Source organism: Sinocyclocheilus rhinocerous, unplaced genomic scaffold (assembly GCF_001515625.1).
Source record: "Sinocyclocheilus rhinocerous isolate Xijiao unplaced genomic scaffold, SAMN03320098_v1.1 scaffold307, whole genome shotgun sequence".
NCBI lineage: Eukaryota > Metazoa > Chordata > Actinopteri > Cypriniformes > Cyprinidae > Sinocyclocheilus > Sinocyclocheilus rhinocerous.
This window is the reverse complement of record NW_015662942.1, coordinates 176035-193522: the sequence shown is the minus strand read 5'-3', so window position 1 is coordinate 193522 and position 17488 is coordinate 176035. Positions and strand designations below refer to the sequence as shown.

The window sequence follows — 17488 nt, the reverse complement described above, 5'->3', positions numbered from 1 at the left end:
GGATGCGGAGGTTCTAGGTGACCTACCCAAGCAGGTAGCTGACACCATCACTTCGGCGCGAGCACCGTCTACGAGACACGCTTACGCCTTGAAGTGGAACCTGTTCGTCAAGTGGTGGTCTTCTCGCCGATCAGGGTCGTGCTTTCCTTTTTGCAGCAGGGGTTGGAGCGAAGGCTGTCTCCCTCCACCCTTAAAGTCTATGCCACTGCGATTGCTGCTCACCATGACCCCGTGGTGGGGAAGTCGGTAGGGAAGCATGACCTGGTCATCAGGTTCCTTAGGGGGGCGAGAAGGTAAAATCCTTGACGTGATGTTGAGAGTGACCGACTGAAAGGGAACGTCTCGGTTACGTATGTAACCCTCGTTCCCTGAAGGAGAGAACGGAGATGTCACATCCCGTCGCCACAGCTGCTGTACCACCGCTGAGCGGCCGGGTCACCGGCTCGGCTCCTCAGCAAAAACGTGGTATGCGTTGCATTGGCTGTCTTTTTATGCTCACGCTGTGATCAGCGGCAGCTGGATGCAATTATCACATGCCAATGTCCATTGGCTCGTTTAGTTTATACTCTAAGTAGATTGGTCTCTCGAAGCGAGATCCCAATTCGTCGGTCACTGACGTGACGTCTCCGTTCCCTCCTTCAGGGAACAAGGGTTACATACGTAACCGAGACGTTCTCTATTCTTTTTCTGTTATTTCGACTTTTCTTTATATTTATAAAAAAATAAATGACATTCTAACACTAGTGTTCTCTATTTCTTTTCTATTCTGTCTACTTGTTTTATTTTCATTTATTATAAATAATAATAATAATAAAAATAAGAAAAGCTTGCCACATGTACTGTGTTAGACTAACCGAGACTTGTCACAGCACTTACATATTATTGCTCTTTTGTTGGTTTTGATTGCTTCTATTGTCCTCATTTGTAAGTCACTTCGGATAAAAGCATCTGCTGAAAGACTAAATGCCAATGTAACTTCACTAAACGTGGACACATGTACATTTTGTGTGTGTGGAACAGGACCTGAAGGAGCCAACCTGTTCATCTACCACCTGCCACAGGAGTTTGGGGACCAGGACATCCTACAGATGTTCATGCCTTTCGGAAACGTGGTGTCTGCCAAAGTCTTTATCGACAAACAGACCAATCTGAGCAAGTGCTTCGGTATGAACTGACAAGCAAACACTCCTGGGAAAGACAAGACAGAATATACCAGTAACAGTTATTTGCTTATGGCTTACAGCATTTAATTTGACATTAAACTAGTCATTAGACTACAACAATTGTTGCTTTGCAAAACTGAAATAAAATTTTGTTCACGCTTAGTCTGTAATGCTATGTTTCTAAATACAGTTTTATGCTGTATTTCATACTGTCATTTAGTTTTTGCATTTTGTGTTTTACCACCAAATATGACTTGATTAGTCGAAAGACATTGTGCTCTTCCTATATCCCTTTCTCCTTTTCCTCTATCGTAGGTTTCGTCAGTTATGACAATCCTGTGTCAGCGCCACCAGAGGGAGCCACTCTCCCATAATCTTCTTTTCAGCTTTTTTTTATTAATAACAGTATTATTTTGTCTCTTTTTTTTCCACATGAACGCTTCCATTTCCGCCATTTTTTTGTATGACTTTTTGCGATGGATGAACAGCTATTATTGGTCAACTTTTTTTTTTTTCCGTTTGAGTCGTGTAAACTATTTGATTTTTTTTTAAGTAAATATTTATACAATGGCTATTTCATTCTATGATGATAACAACAGCAGAAAGAAACGATGTATAAAGTATTATTTGTTTCTCTTTGTGAACCTGAGGCTTGTAAGGACAAGTAGAGAAGGTTCCGATATGATTAAAGCACCAATATGCACATTAACCTTTGCCCTTTGGCCTCTGGTGTCGGTTCAGGGCTTTGCTGCTCCTTCGAACCCTTGGCCCACTGGCACTAGAGAGGAAAGGGTTAAACCCGCTGTGGCCTCTCTGTAGTCAACGGCAACAACTGCCTAAACAGCTTCCTCAACAAATACTTGCCGTCAAATGTTCAGTGATTTTTTTTTTCTTTTCTTTTTTCAGTCATTTTTTGTCAGTAAGGGTTTTTCGTTATTGTTGTTTTTTTTTGTTTGTTTGTTATTTAGGAAAAAAAATAAGTCCGAATTTTATGCGTCAAATGATTGTGGTCTTTGTCCAACAGAATTTGTGTAGAGCATTAAAAAAGATTTTAATCTGTCGATGGTTAAAAAGAATAAAGCATTCTAGATTCTATGTGGAGGGGTGGGGAACTGAAAAACTTGATGTTTATCGAAAGAAGAAAAAAAAAACTTAAATTACCGAAAGCCACAGGCCTGTAAATTTTATTTGTAAAAAAATGCAGTTCTATTTTTATACAAAATTTCTACTGCCTCTGAAGTAAAGGACTTTATTTATTATCTTTTAAGTTATTGGTTTTGGAAAGTCGTGCTCTCTCTATCCTGAGCCTCGTCCGGTAGTCTTCTTAAACCACACAATCTGTTGTGTGACGAGAACACAGAATCACGTACAAAGCCCCTCTTTTTCTTTCTTTCTTTCTCTCTCTCACCTTCCCTCTCGCCATTTCCCACAATTCCATCCATCACGTCCCCATCATATCTGTCTCGACTCTCTCTTCCTCTTCTCTCTTTCATCATAAGTAGTGGCACTTTATAAGTGAAATCTCTTTTTCGTTTCATTTTGTTTCGTATTGTTTGGATTTTGTTCGTACTCTCCAAAAACCCCCTCCCCCAAAAAACGGAATAATCTCTCCCAAACGGCGATCCATCTGCGGTCTCGGATCAGGATGGATACTTTTGGGTGTATGGAGGAGATGGAGTGTGTGTTTGTATTCTCTGTGAGCGAATGCCTCATTTACGTGTACATGTTGGCAATTTATTCAAAATGTGTGTACTGTACGAAAAAAAATGCTAATGTGATGTTGGTGAAACGCTGGTTAATAGAGCTGCTGCTGTTGTTTGTTTGTTTGTTTTGTTTGTTCGTTTGTTGTTCTCATGGTTTAATGATGTTAGTTGTGTGCCGGAGCTGTGTGTGTAACTCTCCTCTCCCGTTTTCTTCCCTAGAACTCATCTCCATGACTCTATGCTCATCGTTTGCCTAGCATGTCTACGTGGCGTACAAAAAAAACCCCGTCTCATCGTCCTGTCATTGTTTCTGATGTCTTTCTGAGTTCTCCTGCTCATAATCTGGTCTCCTTTTACTGATCTTTGTACTTTGATCTTAGCCTGATCTTTTTGGAAAATTTTCGCATGTGACCTCATTTTGAGCTTTTTTTGTTTTGTTTGTTTGTTTGTTTAGATTAACTGGTGAGGGAGGGAGCGAGGGAGGGAAGGTAGGGAGGAAAGACGACAAAAAAAACAAACAATAATAATAATAATGTGAAAACGCTGCATTCACACTCTAGAGACAGAGTATATTTACTAACATAACCAGAGCATCATTTTAAGAAAACAAAGAAAAAGAAAAAAAATCCTGTGGCAAAATATTTGCGTTTGACTTTTTTGTTTCTTTTTTATTTGTCAGATTGTTTTTGTTTCTCTCGCTCTCTCTTTATGTTGTTGTTTTTTGTTTTTCATTCATTTAAAGTAAACTTGAACGTTCAATACAGGGATTGGCGTTGGGACTTACTGTCGGCAACACTCTTAATTTGAGGCCTGCCGTAAGAAACCCACGCTGGTTTCTAAACGAATAGACTACTTCCACGCAGTTTTAATAAAAAAAAAATTAAAAAAAGCTGTCTGATCGATATTAGAATCTCTCAGAGCTTGCTCGTGGTTTTTACATTTTTCAGGCAGTGTAAAGTTTTTTGATAAGGCCATTTTAAGTGGCTTGATTTCTCATTAAAGTCTATATAAAACCACTTTTTTCTAGAGTAGTAAAGTTATTAAAAACACACACACAAACACACACACACACACACACACACACACAAGACTGCCCTGTTTGGGGGGAAATGCTACCTACGTGTCACACCTTTTGCTGAACTGACTTACAGTTAGACAATCCGTGGTTTAAATGCACATGAAATTACCTATATTTTATACTGTTTAAATGTATAGAGGAAAAAAAAACAGAGTTTGTGTAACCCGCGGTCCCGTCGGTGCTTTTCGTGGATAAAGTCGTGGTTTCATCAAGTCTAACAGTCTTATTTGTCTCATGTTTTTAAAGAGAAGACTAAAAATCAATTTACTTGAACAATAGACAAAGCCTTTCATAAGTACTATTACTACTACTCTTTTTATTTTGTTTGTTTGTTATTTTCCTTGTTTTTTTATTATGAATCTTTTTTGTTTTTTTGTTTTTGTTTTTTTAGTTTTTTTGATAGGAGTCCCTCTGCTAAATTTCTTGTTGGGTAATTAGCTATATAAAAATTCTTAAAAGTTACAGTGTCGGCTTGTGAAGCATCTATGTCATTATATTATTTTATTTCTACTGTGGGAAACAATATTTAGATGTGTTATGTTGTTCAGCAAAATGTGATTTTTTTTTCTTATAAAGAAAAAAACAAGATGAGTGGAATTTAGTGCCAAATTCTGACGGTACATCCTGCCTACAGCTTCAGTGTTTTACTTGTGAAATTATTTGATAACATGGGTATTTTATTACGTAAGTGTTTTGTATGGAACCCTCATATTTAAAGATATAGATTTAAAAAAAGGTTGTTAACTTGCTCTTCTGTGGTCTTGTTGCCTGAAACTGTTCATGTTTTTGCTTTTCTTTCTTTTTTTCTTTATTTGTAAAGATGTAAAAAGTGCCCATGTGTCATTATCGCTCTCACAAGCACACACACACACACATACATTCACAGGTAAGCACATACACACACACATGCACGCATACACACACCTGTGCTAAAGGTTGACCTCACAACCCTCTTTTCTTTGACGGTGTGTGTATTTGAGCCCCTGAGATTGAGTCTCAGCAGTTCTCCTTATACACACACACTTACACACAATTGACCACAGAAGGCCCAAATTTGACAGGACAAATTCATCTGATACATCATGTTTGTCGGTAAACAATTTTATGTGTGATGAGACAAAATATTGACGTATTTTTGTGAATCAGGCGTTGAACTTTTGACCATCATAATATAATACAGGACCATCATGACAGCCACATAATCATTACGAAACAGCTGATATGTATTCCTCAACGTTAAACTCGAAACGTCTCAGTGTAGTCTCGCTTTCTGCTGCCTTTATCAGGACTATATTACGTTCGTAGGACAACCAAAACTCTGTCCTGATGCCAAAGTAGTTCAGCGTGATCCGCAGTGTTCGATAGCGCCTGTAGCACTTTGCTGTAAACGTTTACACATCGTTCGAACGGCCCGTAAAAATATTGTTTACAAACGTAGTTTACAGGCAGCCCCCTCAAAAGCAGTTTACTTCACTCTACAGCACTATTTTATACCCAAGCTCTGCCGTTGCCTTAACATGTCGATCAGTATTAATGGGCTGGAATACATTGCTGCACATTTAAAATGTGTGCCAAGGTTGTGTGTGTGTGTGTGTGTTTTGTGTGACTGCGTACAGATGGGTGTCTGTGCTATGAACGGTTGTTCGTTGTCTATTCGTCCACGTTATTTCTAATCTTTAGCCAAAACTGGATCTGCCAAACTTTGTGCCAGTTGAAAAACAAAAGTGACTCATTCATGAAACAAGAACAAATTTGCCTAAATCATTCGTAACGATTTTTATTTGAACTTTCATACAAGCAGAACAAATTTCTGTAAATTTGCGTAAATTGTAAACTTAAAGTGTGTAACAAATTTCTGTGTGTATCGTACATTGTACATAAACTGCGTCTTGCGTGAATTACATGCAACCATTTTAAGTACATTTTTGCACAAGACTTTTGAATTGCGTGAATTGTGACCTATGACAATTCTTATGTAAATTGTCGTAAGACTTTCTGCACATGCAGAAAGAATTTGTGTACGTTGTTCGTAAAAAACAAATGTCTTAAAACCAAACTGAACTTAACTGACCAATGGCTTTTGTTTGCGCACGAGAAAATTTCGTACGAATGGTTTACGTTTTACGTGTCTTTCATGAAAGAAGCCCAGAAAATGGAAATGTTTTCCTATAAGTTCCCCCTTAATGATTAAGTTTCGTATTGGGAAGTTAGAGTCGGTCAGTTTATGATTTACTGTTCTCTTTGCCAAATCGTATAACCACTAGCACAAACACAAAAGCACATGCGCACTAGCACAGCGTTAACGCGCAGTATTAAAATTGACGACTCTTTATGCTTATCCAGTACAGCAGTCGAGTCAATTGACTTGCTACTTAACCCTCCCGGAAAGTTGCTGAAAATTTTGTCCGCAAGACCGATCCTGTAAGAAATTATAATCATGCGAAATTTTTCATGGAATGCATCTTTGCTTGACCTCATTTTTGATTCGTTTGACTTGATGTAATATCGCTCTGTAATGAACCGCAGTTTTTACCTCAGCACAGTGCCGTATCAGGGCTTCTAAAATATCGATAGTTGTTCATTTCCATCTCAGTGTTCTGTTTCGTTTACCACACTTGGTCACAATCAGCTTCAGACAAAACAGGGTAAGCTTTCACGGCCAGCACAATTCCACACACACATTTGTTAGATGTTTAGTAAAGCACAAACTCACAAGGAGTTCTCGCTGAGACTCTTCACTCAGGGGTTTTTTTCCGCACAACACACGCATCTGAAATCTGTTTGTTGTTTCTTTTGTTTCTTTCTTTCTCTTAAGTGCTATTTAACAAGTGTATTTTAAAGAAAAAAAACGATGTGTAGTTTCTTTGCATTTTGGCTTATGTCAGGTTTTTTGGAAATGTATGTGTTTATCTAACGTGCCGTAACAAAAGCTTGTCGTCTGTAGATTAATATCATTTTGTTTGATTCTAAAAAGATTTAAATAGTTTTAAGTATTGTCTTGAGAAAAGCCAAAGTCGATGCATTTCAGTGGATTATGTAAGCGTGATACATGTTTGTTTGACAACACTTTGAAAATCTGTCATTGGATGGGAATTTAAAAAGTACAAAAAAAGTAGGCGTTCCTATTTCTATCACTGATTGTACTTATGCCTTTTGTACCAGTGGAACTTTTTATACTGGCAATTAAAGGAAAAAGAAAAAAAAAACTATCCGACACGCTGCGCGGCCCCAGCCAGGGGCCGACAGCGACTGGTTCCCGAGTTTGATTTCTAGTTGGCGTCCAGAACGTTAGGTTTTGATATAAAGATTTTTTTTTAGAAGAACTTTGGCGTTGGTATCTTTAGCCTCCTCTTCTTAATTCTTCACATCAATATTTGCTTTCCTTATCCTTTTGTTCGTTTCCTTTCTCGGAAAGAGGGTCGAGGAGTTTTCCTTTTGGCTTATAAATACGTAATGCCGTTTGTCTTTACAAAGAGTCTTTACAACAGCGGTAAGTTTCATTTAGTTAAGTATTGTGCAGTCACCATGATAAAGACGATTAGATGATTTAGAAGTATTTAGTCACCTTCAGTGGATAAATGTATTAGTTTGACAAACAAGATAAAAGTAATTTGAGGACTTTGCTTTTAGCTGTTTAGATTTTTCTGGTTTCTCTGTCTTTGCTGTTAACCTAACTGTGTAGCTGGAACAGTCAGACTTATTTTTGTAAATGTATGTTCTTGTGTGATGCAGTTTTTTGCCTCTGTCTCCGATATTAAACCATTTTTCCTAATACTCGTCTCTTTCTCTGTGGCGTGGTGTTCCAGTACCTGTCCGATGTTGTACAAATGTTCACGCAACCCTCCGGTGTTTCACGTCTCCTTTCTATCTCCCTTCTCACTTTTTTCTGTACCGTTTGTTGGATTGTTTCTTGGTTATTTGATTTCCTATTTGATTTTGTTTATTTATGTTGCGATTAATTTCAGTCTCATCACCAAACATGGTAAATATACATAAAGATTTATATATGTATATTTCTGTGCAGCCCAACTTGCTGTAACAGTAGATGGACAGCCGTTTATAAAACACCCCTCTTGCTTCCTAATGTTTGACCTCTAAAGCGAAAAACTGGAATTCGTATCATCATTTTTAAAAACTGACCCATTTTTCCACTAGATTTGATTTGAAATGTAACATAAATACTTGCCGATGTTGGGGTCGAGGATTTCCTGCTGGCATAAACCTGAAGGCGCTGACTAAGAGGTCACACTGTTCTGTACTGTATACCGCTGCTCTGGGCGAGGCCCCCGTCTGTCCTTCTGTCTGTGTCCCTATCCACTATGTGCTGTCCATGTGTTCACTGCATCCCTACAGAGATACCAGAGAGTCCCAAATCAATTTACTACCATTATAAAGCGTTACAAATGATACTTAAGTGTTCCAGTATTTTGGAAACTCCAGTTAGAGCAGGTGCCAGGGATTCAGTGCTTGATCGTACTCGTGCGTATTCAGTGCTCGTAATCATACAGAGAAGGGATAGTGCACCCAACAATAAATATTCTGTCATTTACTCACCTTCATGTCACTCGAAATGTGTATGATATAAATCGCACATTTTACAATGAAAGTAGATGGGGACTAAGATAATCGAGCTCTGAATGAGACAAAAAACACCATAAATGTAGTCCATACTACTTGTGCGCTATATTTAGTGCCTTCTAAAGAAATACTGTTGCTTTTGTGCGAGGTGCAGAATTGATGGCAACATTAGCATTTTTGGGTGCACTGTCCCTTTAATTCTGAGATGCCACTGAAAACTGTGGTTCTGTAGAGAAAATAACAGGATAGCACTTTGCTCTTGTGTTGAGGAAATAAAGAGGTTTTTTTGTTGCAGGAATATTTTACCACAAAGACACACATCTAAGGACTCTTTTTTTTTTTTTTTTTACTTTACCGGAGGTACAAAGCAGTAAAAGTGCGAGTCACAATTGTTCAACTTAAAAGTTCCATGTTGGTGCGTTTTCAGACATGACGCTGTCAAAATATGTTATATCAGAATCTCTTCAGAAAAAAGCAGAACTAAGAGAGTCCGTGTCACTGTGTGTGAAAACTGAACTTAGGGCTATATAAGAAATCAGAAATCTTTATCAAAGACGTCTGCTGCTGGAACACAGAAGCATCACATCAGGTACAAAATACTTTCTCTGGCTCTGAGCTGAAGGAAGAGTATCTTTTATGGAGAGAGAGAGAAAAGAAAAAAGAAAGAAAATAAAACTGGATCTGACCGATCATGGGCATACGGCTGCAGGTAAGACTAAACTAACCTGAAGGATGCATGTTATGTGATATATAATGCAACTATATATGGTCTATATTCTAGTTAGGATAACGCCAAATGTATTATTAGTAACACACACACACATACCCCTTACGGAATATGGAACTGTTGAGTGTTTTTTTTTTTTTAATGAAGGGTAAGGTGTTTATTCACAATTATTTTACTGGTCAAACTACTGTCATGGTGAAAAACAAACAATGTAACAATATAATTGGTAGACATTGCATATATCCTTATAACTTCCTAATGTGCCGGAATGAGAATATTCAAAGCACCGAGTGAAAAGCTGATACTTTTAATGTGTTTAAGGGCGAATTCCGCCTCATCAATTATGAACATGTTCCTAAAGTCATATATTACCAGGAAGTAGGCCTATAAGTGAGGCGACAGGTAGCCTATTTAAAGTGATCATTTTGAAAGCAATTAATGCAAGGAGAGAACAAAAGACTACCGAAGTGTATACGTTATTTGTTAGTATCACGGTTTCTATTAAAATTAATATAGTAAATGAAAATGAGCACTTTCAACACACGGTGTTTGTTGCCCTTTAGTGGTCACCCTGCGCAAGTGCATTTGTACAAGGGGGTTATAACAAGGTGGGTATTGCCATATAATCTGGTAAATATGTACACTTTAAGTGTCTAATGGTTTTAAACGAAGAGTCTTTATGTAAAAATGTCCAAAAAATAAATACAAATAAAATCATAATAATCGATTTTACAACGATTCATGACATACTAGACATAGGCTACAGTACTAGTATTCGTTAACGTATCTTGGTCTCGGTTATAATGCTGTGGCATGTCAGTAATAGTTTATTACCACAGTAGGCTACATATCATAGTATTATAGCAAGCATTATACCTTCTTAACGTTAAGCTTAAAGTAACTACATGTAATACAAAGGCAAACAATGGCAACACACGACCAAAGAGAAGACGCTTGAAGACGAAGACTTTTCACCGCTGGATTTGTCTAAACTACAGTAAGTAGCCTACTACACTAACAAGTGTTCCGTGAAATTATCACTAAATTATGGATTGTGCGTCACTTTCTCATGTACTATGAAAATGCTGACATAAATATTGGCTATATGATTCCATAAACCCATATAGCCCACACACAACCACAAAAAAAAAGAAAAAAAAAAGGGGAGAGGACGAAGATGTGATTCGAAGGGTGAAATCTACCCGGTGTTTAATGGGACACTGTATTTTATTGCGTCTTTGTTACAAATTGCATGTACTACGTAAACAGTAAAACGTATGGTTACAAGCAACTAACTTAAACCAAACACGGTAACACTTTATTTTAAGGTGTCCTTGTTACACGTTCCATGTACTTACTATTATAATAACAATAAATTATGCATAATTACATGCAAGTAACCCTAAGCCAAACCCTAACCCAAACTATATAGTAAGTACATGTAGTTAATTAATATTATTCAGTAGGCCTTAATTGTATAATTACACTGTAACAAAGTCACCTTAAAATAAAGTGTAACCCCAAGCACTAACCCTATAGTAAGTAGATATTAATAAATATTACGCAGTACTTATTTGTGTAATTATTACACTGTAGCACTAAAAGTTTAACCGTGTTTTAAAAGTGAGAGTTGTATGCTGTTACATACTTTGGCCACCAGATGGACACATTACTTCTTAAATTGTAAAAAGTAAAACGCTCATCATGACACATAAACGAACACACCAAGCAAGACAAGCAACATTAATTTATAAAAACAAGCATTTATTAAAACACCGTTTCAGAAACAGCAATCACAAAAACCAATATTACTATATAATTATATCACATTTTGTGTTGCTTTATCTATGCATGATGTATATTCAAAGGAAAAAGGATCTTATATGCTGTAAAAAAAGGTACACATTAAAAGTAAAAAAAGGTACACATTAAAAACACATTCTGTTTAAGAATAATTCTATTAATTCATTCATTATTATATATATATATATATATATATATAATATAAATACTATTTATTTTATTTTTTTGTTTGTTTTTACTGGAAAACGAGAATGATAAGTTTCTTTCTGCTGTGTGTAAATCTTAAATCACTGTCCCAGATGAAATGATGTTGTGGTTTGTTATAAGACTATTAAAAAGAAAACGTAGCTCCAAACAATCTAAAACCCCCAGACAGTCACAGTAGCAGCATCCCTGAAGCCTTCATTATTCTCTGCTGTGAATGAAGTAAGAGGCAATGTAATAGTTGAAACACACACAGATGTATGATGGATGACTTCAGCTGGAGAGGTAGAGAGGAGCAGATGAGGAACTCAACTGGTTTAGCCCACAGATAAGGATAGATCACTTCCTGTGTGTGGGGGAGGATGTGCCATGGCAACAAAATGGAGCAAAGCTTTCATAGCTGGTACATTAGACAGTTCTCTGGTGGGCACTGGTGTAAGCAGTTATTACTTTTGTGAAACACTTCCCCCAAACCCAGAAACACACACACATTGCCATTGTTGCCTTGTTACTTGCCATTTTGGATGAGTGATATAGCTCTGTTCTGCTCTGTTCTGTTTTGTTTAGCTGTGCTCTGCGTTTTGATTTGTATGGTTCTGTTTTATTTTGTTTTGCTTTGTTTTGTTTTGTTTTGCTCGTCATTTTTTTTTTTTTTTATGATTTTATCAGATGATGCCGCGATTATAAATGAGAGTGACTCCTGGTTAACATGTATTAAAAGGGGTCGTGTTTAGTCACTATTTAGTGTGGTATTTTTTGACAATATTCACTCATCGTGACAGTAAAATAGGGCATTCTAAGTCAATATACTGCAGTATTTCCTCTCTCAATCAGTAGAAAATATGGTTAACACCTGGTCATGCATGAAAAAAAAAAATACGGTCATGTACCGTGAAACCGGTATAATTTTGAAAAATACCATGATATAAATTTTTGGTCATACCGCCCAGCACTACTTTGTATGGTTCTGTTTTATTGTGCCTTGCTTTGCTCTGTGTTCTTTGATTTGTTTTGTTTTGTATGGTTCTCGTCTCTTCTGCGTTTTGATTTGTATGGTTCTGTTTTATTTTGTTTTGCGTTGCATTTTTTTGTTTTGTTTTGTTTTTTTGTTTGGTTTGGTTTTTCAATCAGTCCAGATCAATTCGACCAAACAGCTGTTGAAGCTGATTCAAAGCAAAAGCAGTAATTCAGCAGTAGTTTTCATTTTCATTTCAGTTTTCGTTTCATTTTTACTTTATTTACAGTAGTCAACATTTGAAGTGGATCAAAACCTTTCATCAAAGTTACACATACTATAAAATTCAGATTTTTTTTTTCTTTCATATGTGCTTATATGGGCTCCTTATATCATCTGGTTCTTTGGTGTCCTTTTGGAGTTTCTAAGTGTCCTTTTTTGGAAAGACATCTAAATTTATCTTGAAAAAAGCTCGTAGAAAATATAGATTTTTGAGAATCACCCTTCAATCTTTTGGTTTACTTTGCTGGATATAGCAAATGATGACAAAATAAACATTTAAAATAAGATAAATGGTCTATGCTTAATTTCATGAAGTGTGTGATTAATCACAGAAAAAGGATTAAAAAAATAAAAAATTTGAATCGATTGACAGCCCTAATTAAAACCAAATTATATTCTCAACTAAATAATAACATAATTTTATTACAAATACTGAATATATAGCACAAAGCGACTACTCTAACTGCAAAAAAAAAAAAGCGCTAAAGGTCTTCACATTCCTGAGCTGCTGCCCTGGCACTGAGGGGCGGCCAGTGCTGGTACTGATGCCCACTGGCAGAGAGAACCGGTCTGGCGCAAAACGAGGCGGTCAGCCCACAGACACAAATATGCACACATATTCAGATGTTAAATCAAATATGATGTGGTTGTGTTGAATGTACTAGGTTAAGTTCACTTTTCTATGGTTGTTCCTCTTTGTGTCATGCTATTGACAGCACAGAACATGTGAACATATGGCCGCAGTAATCCCAGCATTAAGACCAGCTTTCCAGAGTTCTCCCTCTCCCTCTCTCTTGCTCACCTGGCTGGTGTTTTCACTGTCTTTTTGACTTCCATGTGATCTGAAAAATCTCAAAAATGAACATTCTGTGACTTTCCTTTTTCCAAGGCAAAAGATGTTTTGAAGACTGTTCATGCTTTTACATGCAATGAAAACAGATAGTGACCAGACAAACTAAAAGAAGAAGAAAGAATGATACAAATTGGTGCAACTTGTACTCAGTATTACAAAACAGTAGCTTTGTGTGAGGAAACAGAGGGAAATTTATGCCTTTGTTCATTTAAAAATTTTCTCCCCACTTTGGTTAATACAAGTCCAAGCTCTGCAACACGTTCATGTAAATTTTATTCATTTTGCTTTCATATGGTTTTGAGAAACATATACAGTTTGTAACAGTGCAAATTAAATGACTCTACAAATGTCATGTGGTGTAACCAAGTAAAAAGCATAATGAAATTAGTTAAAACATATATGTATATTATACTTTTCAAAGTAAACCCCCACACTATTTATTTATTTATTTATTTATTTATATTAACATGTAACATATAATATATAAGTTTACAAATATGAGTAAGTTGCCATGTCATTTTAGTGACTTCATACTGAGGTAGCACTTTACGTGACTTTCAAATATTTATAGTATAATAAATGCTATAAAATGCTTTAACTAGTGTACAAGAAATTGAATGGGATTATTATAGGCGTCGACTAAAACTAAAACCGTAGAAATAAAACATTTTAAAATTTATAGTACTTTATTTTAGTTTTTTAGTTAACAATGTTTATTTAATCTAATAACTAACTTAAAGTGTGAAAAAAAACTATAGGCATATTAAAAAAATCACTAAAACTTTCAAATTAAAATGAAAATGGAAAATATACAAATAAAAGCTAATTCAAAATAATCACTAAAACTTTCAAATTAAACTTAAAATGGAAAATATAAAAATAAAAGCTAATTCAAAATATTAATAAAAAACTATCATTAGTTATTCTAAAATAAGACTGGTATCATATGGACTGCTTTTATGACACTTTAATGTTTTTTTTTTTTTTTTTTAATTTCTGGTCACTCTTTACTTTCATTGTGTGGTAAAGACTTGAGGTTTGGAACAATGTTAGGCTAAGTAAATAATGACTGCATTTTCATGTTTTGATGAGCTATTCCTTTAACTCAAAGTTTGCTCATCACACAAGCATGTGATGGGAGATCTTGTTCCCATCCCGGGTCAACCCTTATCATTTCCTGTCACCTCCACCCGGTCTGCATCATCTTATTACAGTGATTACCTCCTCTCGCTGCTGTCCCATTACTATCATCCACATACACACACAATGAAACTGATCATTACTCTACTATGGTGAATGGTGACTGCAGGAGGCAGGGGTGATGTGTAAGCGAGAGGGGTTATTAGTCATCCTAAATGAAGGAGTGAGACGGATAAAATAAGAAAAGGCAGGAAGGGTGGGAGTAGCGGTTAGCTCTCTCACATGGGTCATGACAGCGAGCCTGATACTACAGTCCTGATATCATCACTGTGTGTGTGTGTGTGTGTGTGTGTGTTTGTATTTGGTGCAGGGTGGGGAAATAAGCTTCCATGGGGTCTTATGTAATAGGCCACTTTTTAAAAGCTTTTAAGCTGCTGTTTATTTTTATTTTATTTTTTCCCTCCTATCCCAGCTTAATGTTTAGAGACAATAAGTAAGCCATTTTTGGTTGACTTGCCGAAGAGTGTTGACTTTCCTGTGATACTTAACAAAAAAATTCCTCTCTTGTTTGAGCTGGTTGACATGTCAGTTTCTGACTGTTGAGGAGGTGTGCTGATACTTTTATAACCAATCAGATTACTTTTGCCAGGTGGATGATTACATTGGTGGAAAGTCCCATAGAGTTACACTTCAGGAGGTATTTGAGCCATATCTACAGACTTTAGATTTTTTTACTAAAAGTAAAATTGGAAATTTAGAAAATACATTTCCATTGGTTTGCTAATAGCCCCCAGTAGACACACGCATATGTATCTGTTTATAAAATCCTTGTGAAACATGTTCGTAGTTCAAGTTTATATTTGTACTTTCTTTTGTTTATATGTTAAAATTATCATAAATTATTCCAGATAGAATCATGTATCACAGTAATGAGAATCATCAAGTATTGCTTCAAAATAAAACAAAATAATAATAATAATAATAATTTTAAAAGATATCTGATCTATGGTTCTTAAATAGACTTAATTTTCTTTATGCATTTTTTTTTTTTGTGGGATGAAATATATGTGTTTTTGTGAGCCCAAACATGCCATTGCCATCTGCAAAATCTCTTGAAATGTGTAAAAAAAAAAAAAAGGTGGTGCACCTTAAAACACAGGTGACATATGGAAACATGTTATTCAAAATCATTTTATGTATATGTAATTGTATGTATAGTGCTGTTCACAATACACATTGTTTCAAAGTAGCATTACAAAAATTCATAATGTTAATGTTTATATTCTATTGCCTTGTCCACATAGTTGAGAACTGGGCAATAGGATAGTTTACATTCTGTGATGATATAAGCAATCAATCAGTTGGGTAAAGTTGGATATACAAGTAACCTTGAAAAATCCAAATTTAGTCTTAAAGATTTAATTTCTATTTAAAATTTTTTTAAATGGTTTTCACCATTAGAGTAGCCAAAGAATAACCATAAAAAAAACAACAACTAACAAACAAGTAAACCGATACATATATTAGTTGTAATGTGGAGTTAGAATTTTGTTTTGCGGTGTAATGGAGGGAAAAGGAAAACTGTTTTGTTCAATGTATAACAATTTGGTGTTTTGACAAACCTAATCATTGTTTGCTGATTTATATTACTGCCATGATTAAATGATGCATATCAGGGTTTAAGATGTTGGTCAGAGTTAGTTAAGAAAAAAAGCACTTGCTAGCATTATGGTAATATCATTCATACTTTTTAAAGTATTTAATAAGTCTTAAGTGCCCAAATATTTGTATAATATTTATATATTATAAGTTTGTATGACACAGCGATAGCATTGACTCACAGACTTGTAAATGAAAATCATATGAAAACTGAAACCTGTTTATTGACTGGGCTTTTTTTATTGATTATCTGCTTCATCATTCTGCTTACAATTCCTGGTTCACATTTGGATGTAGGAATGTTATCTTTGCTCTCTTTGGGAGTTAGATAGCACTGCTTCACCACATTTGGCTGGCTGACTGGAATGCTGTGGATTTTTGCGGGATTTTCTGTAGCTTTTTTTAGTATCAATTCTAGTATCTGTTTCTACAGCAATTGCTTGTCATTTTTACATGAGTATTCACAATGGCTTTTGTGTTTTGTTTGTGTGTTATTTGTTGGATATGTACAGGTCATGAGTGCCTTGAGGAGAATAGCTGTTGAGAAGAACCTCACCTGGACCACACACCCCTACCAACTCCCAGCATCCCAGTATGAGTGAGTACATATATCATAAGCATAACAGTATGTGTGATAAATTAAAAACAGAATTTGCATTTATTAATGGCAGCGGCTATTTGCACTATTTATACTACTTAATGCAAATAGTGGCAATTATCTGCACCTCAGTATTGTAGTACAGTATAAAACAATATGCAATAATAACGTATTGAGTGTAAATTACAATTTTAATTCAAATTATTAAATGGATGCCACATTTTTGGGACAATAAAGCCCTCCCTACACCTACCCGATACTTTATTTTTTAACTTTTTTATTATTTCCTTCATTTTTATTGACAAAAAATCTGAAGCTTTTCCATAGTTTAATGTGAGGTACAGATGAATATTTAAGTCAAGTTCAGGTAAACTCTTCTCTCCGCAGCGGCTGTCTGTCATCCTCCATTCAGTATTCAAACTGCGTGTCGTGTTCTGTTACGACAGTCAAGACGATGAAACTCTCTCCAAGATGATTAAATGTTCCTAATGTTATACTTGATCTGTAAATAAAGATAAATGGTTTTGCATAAAAGGAATTTATCTTGCTGGAGTTTCGTGCTGTTTCTAAATCGTGTACATTTCTACCGGATATTTGGTTAGATCACAAGACTGGTGTAGAGAGCACTATGAATTGTTCGTCACGAGCACAGTAAATGAAATTTAAAACTGTTAAAAAAAAAGGCTCAATAAACTAACGCACATATTTAATACACTACGCATCAATATCTCTTCACTTTGTGCTT

At 35.8% G+C, this 17488-nt stretch overlaps 2 protein-coding genes across 2 annotated transcripts in view; both read left to right on the top strand.

Moving 5' to 3' along the window:
* The window catches only part of celf2 (cugbp, Elav-like family member 2), a 168557-nt gene extending 167020 nt beyond the window's left edge, over nt 1-1537 (top strand). Inside the window, exons 13-14 of the mRNA XM_016538684.1 lie at nt 1021-1164; nt 1479-1537. Of these exons, the coding sequence (XP_016394170.1) occupies nt 1021-1164; nt 1479-1537 (203 nt within the window). The remainder of the gene's footprint in view (nt 1-1020; nt 1165-1478) is intronic.
* Nucleotides 1538-15162: 13625 nt separating this feature from the next.
* Nucleotides 15163-17488, top strand: part of usp6nl (USP6 N-terminal like) — a 63821-nt gene continuing 61495 nt past the window's right edge. The window contains exons 1-2 of the mRNA XM_016538706.1: nt 15163-15183; nt 16658-16743. Coding sequence (XP_016394192.1) covers nt 16740-16743 — 4 coding nt within the window. The 5' untranslated portion in view covers nt 15163-15183; nt 16658-16739. The remainder of the gene's footprint in view (nt 15184-16657; nt 16744-17488) is intronic.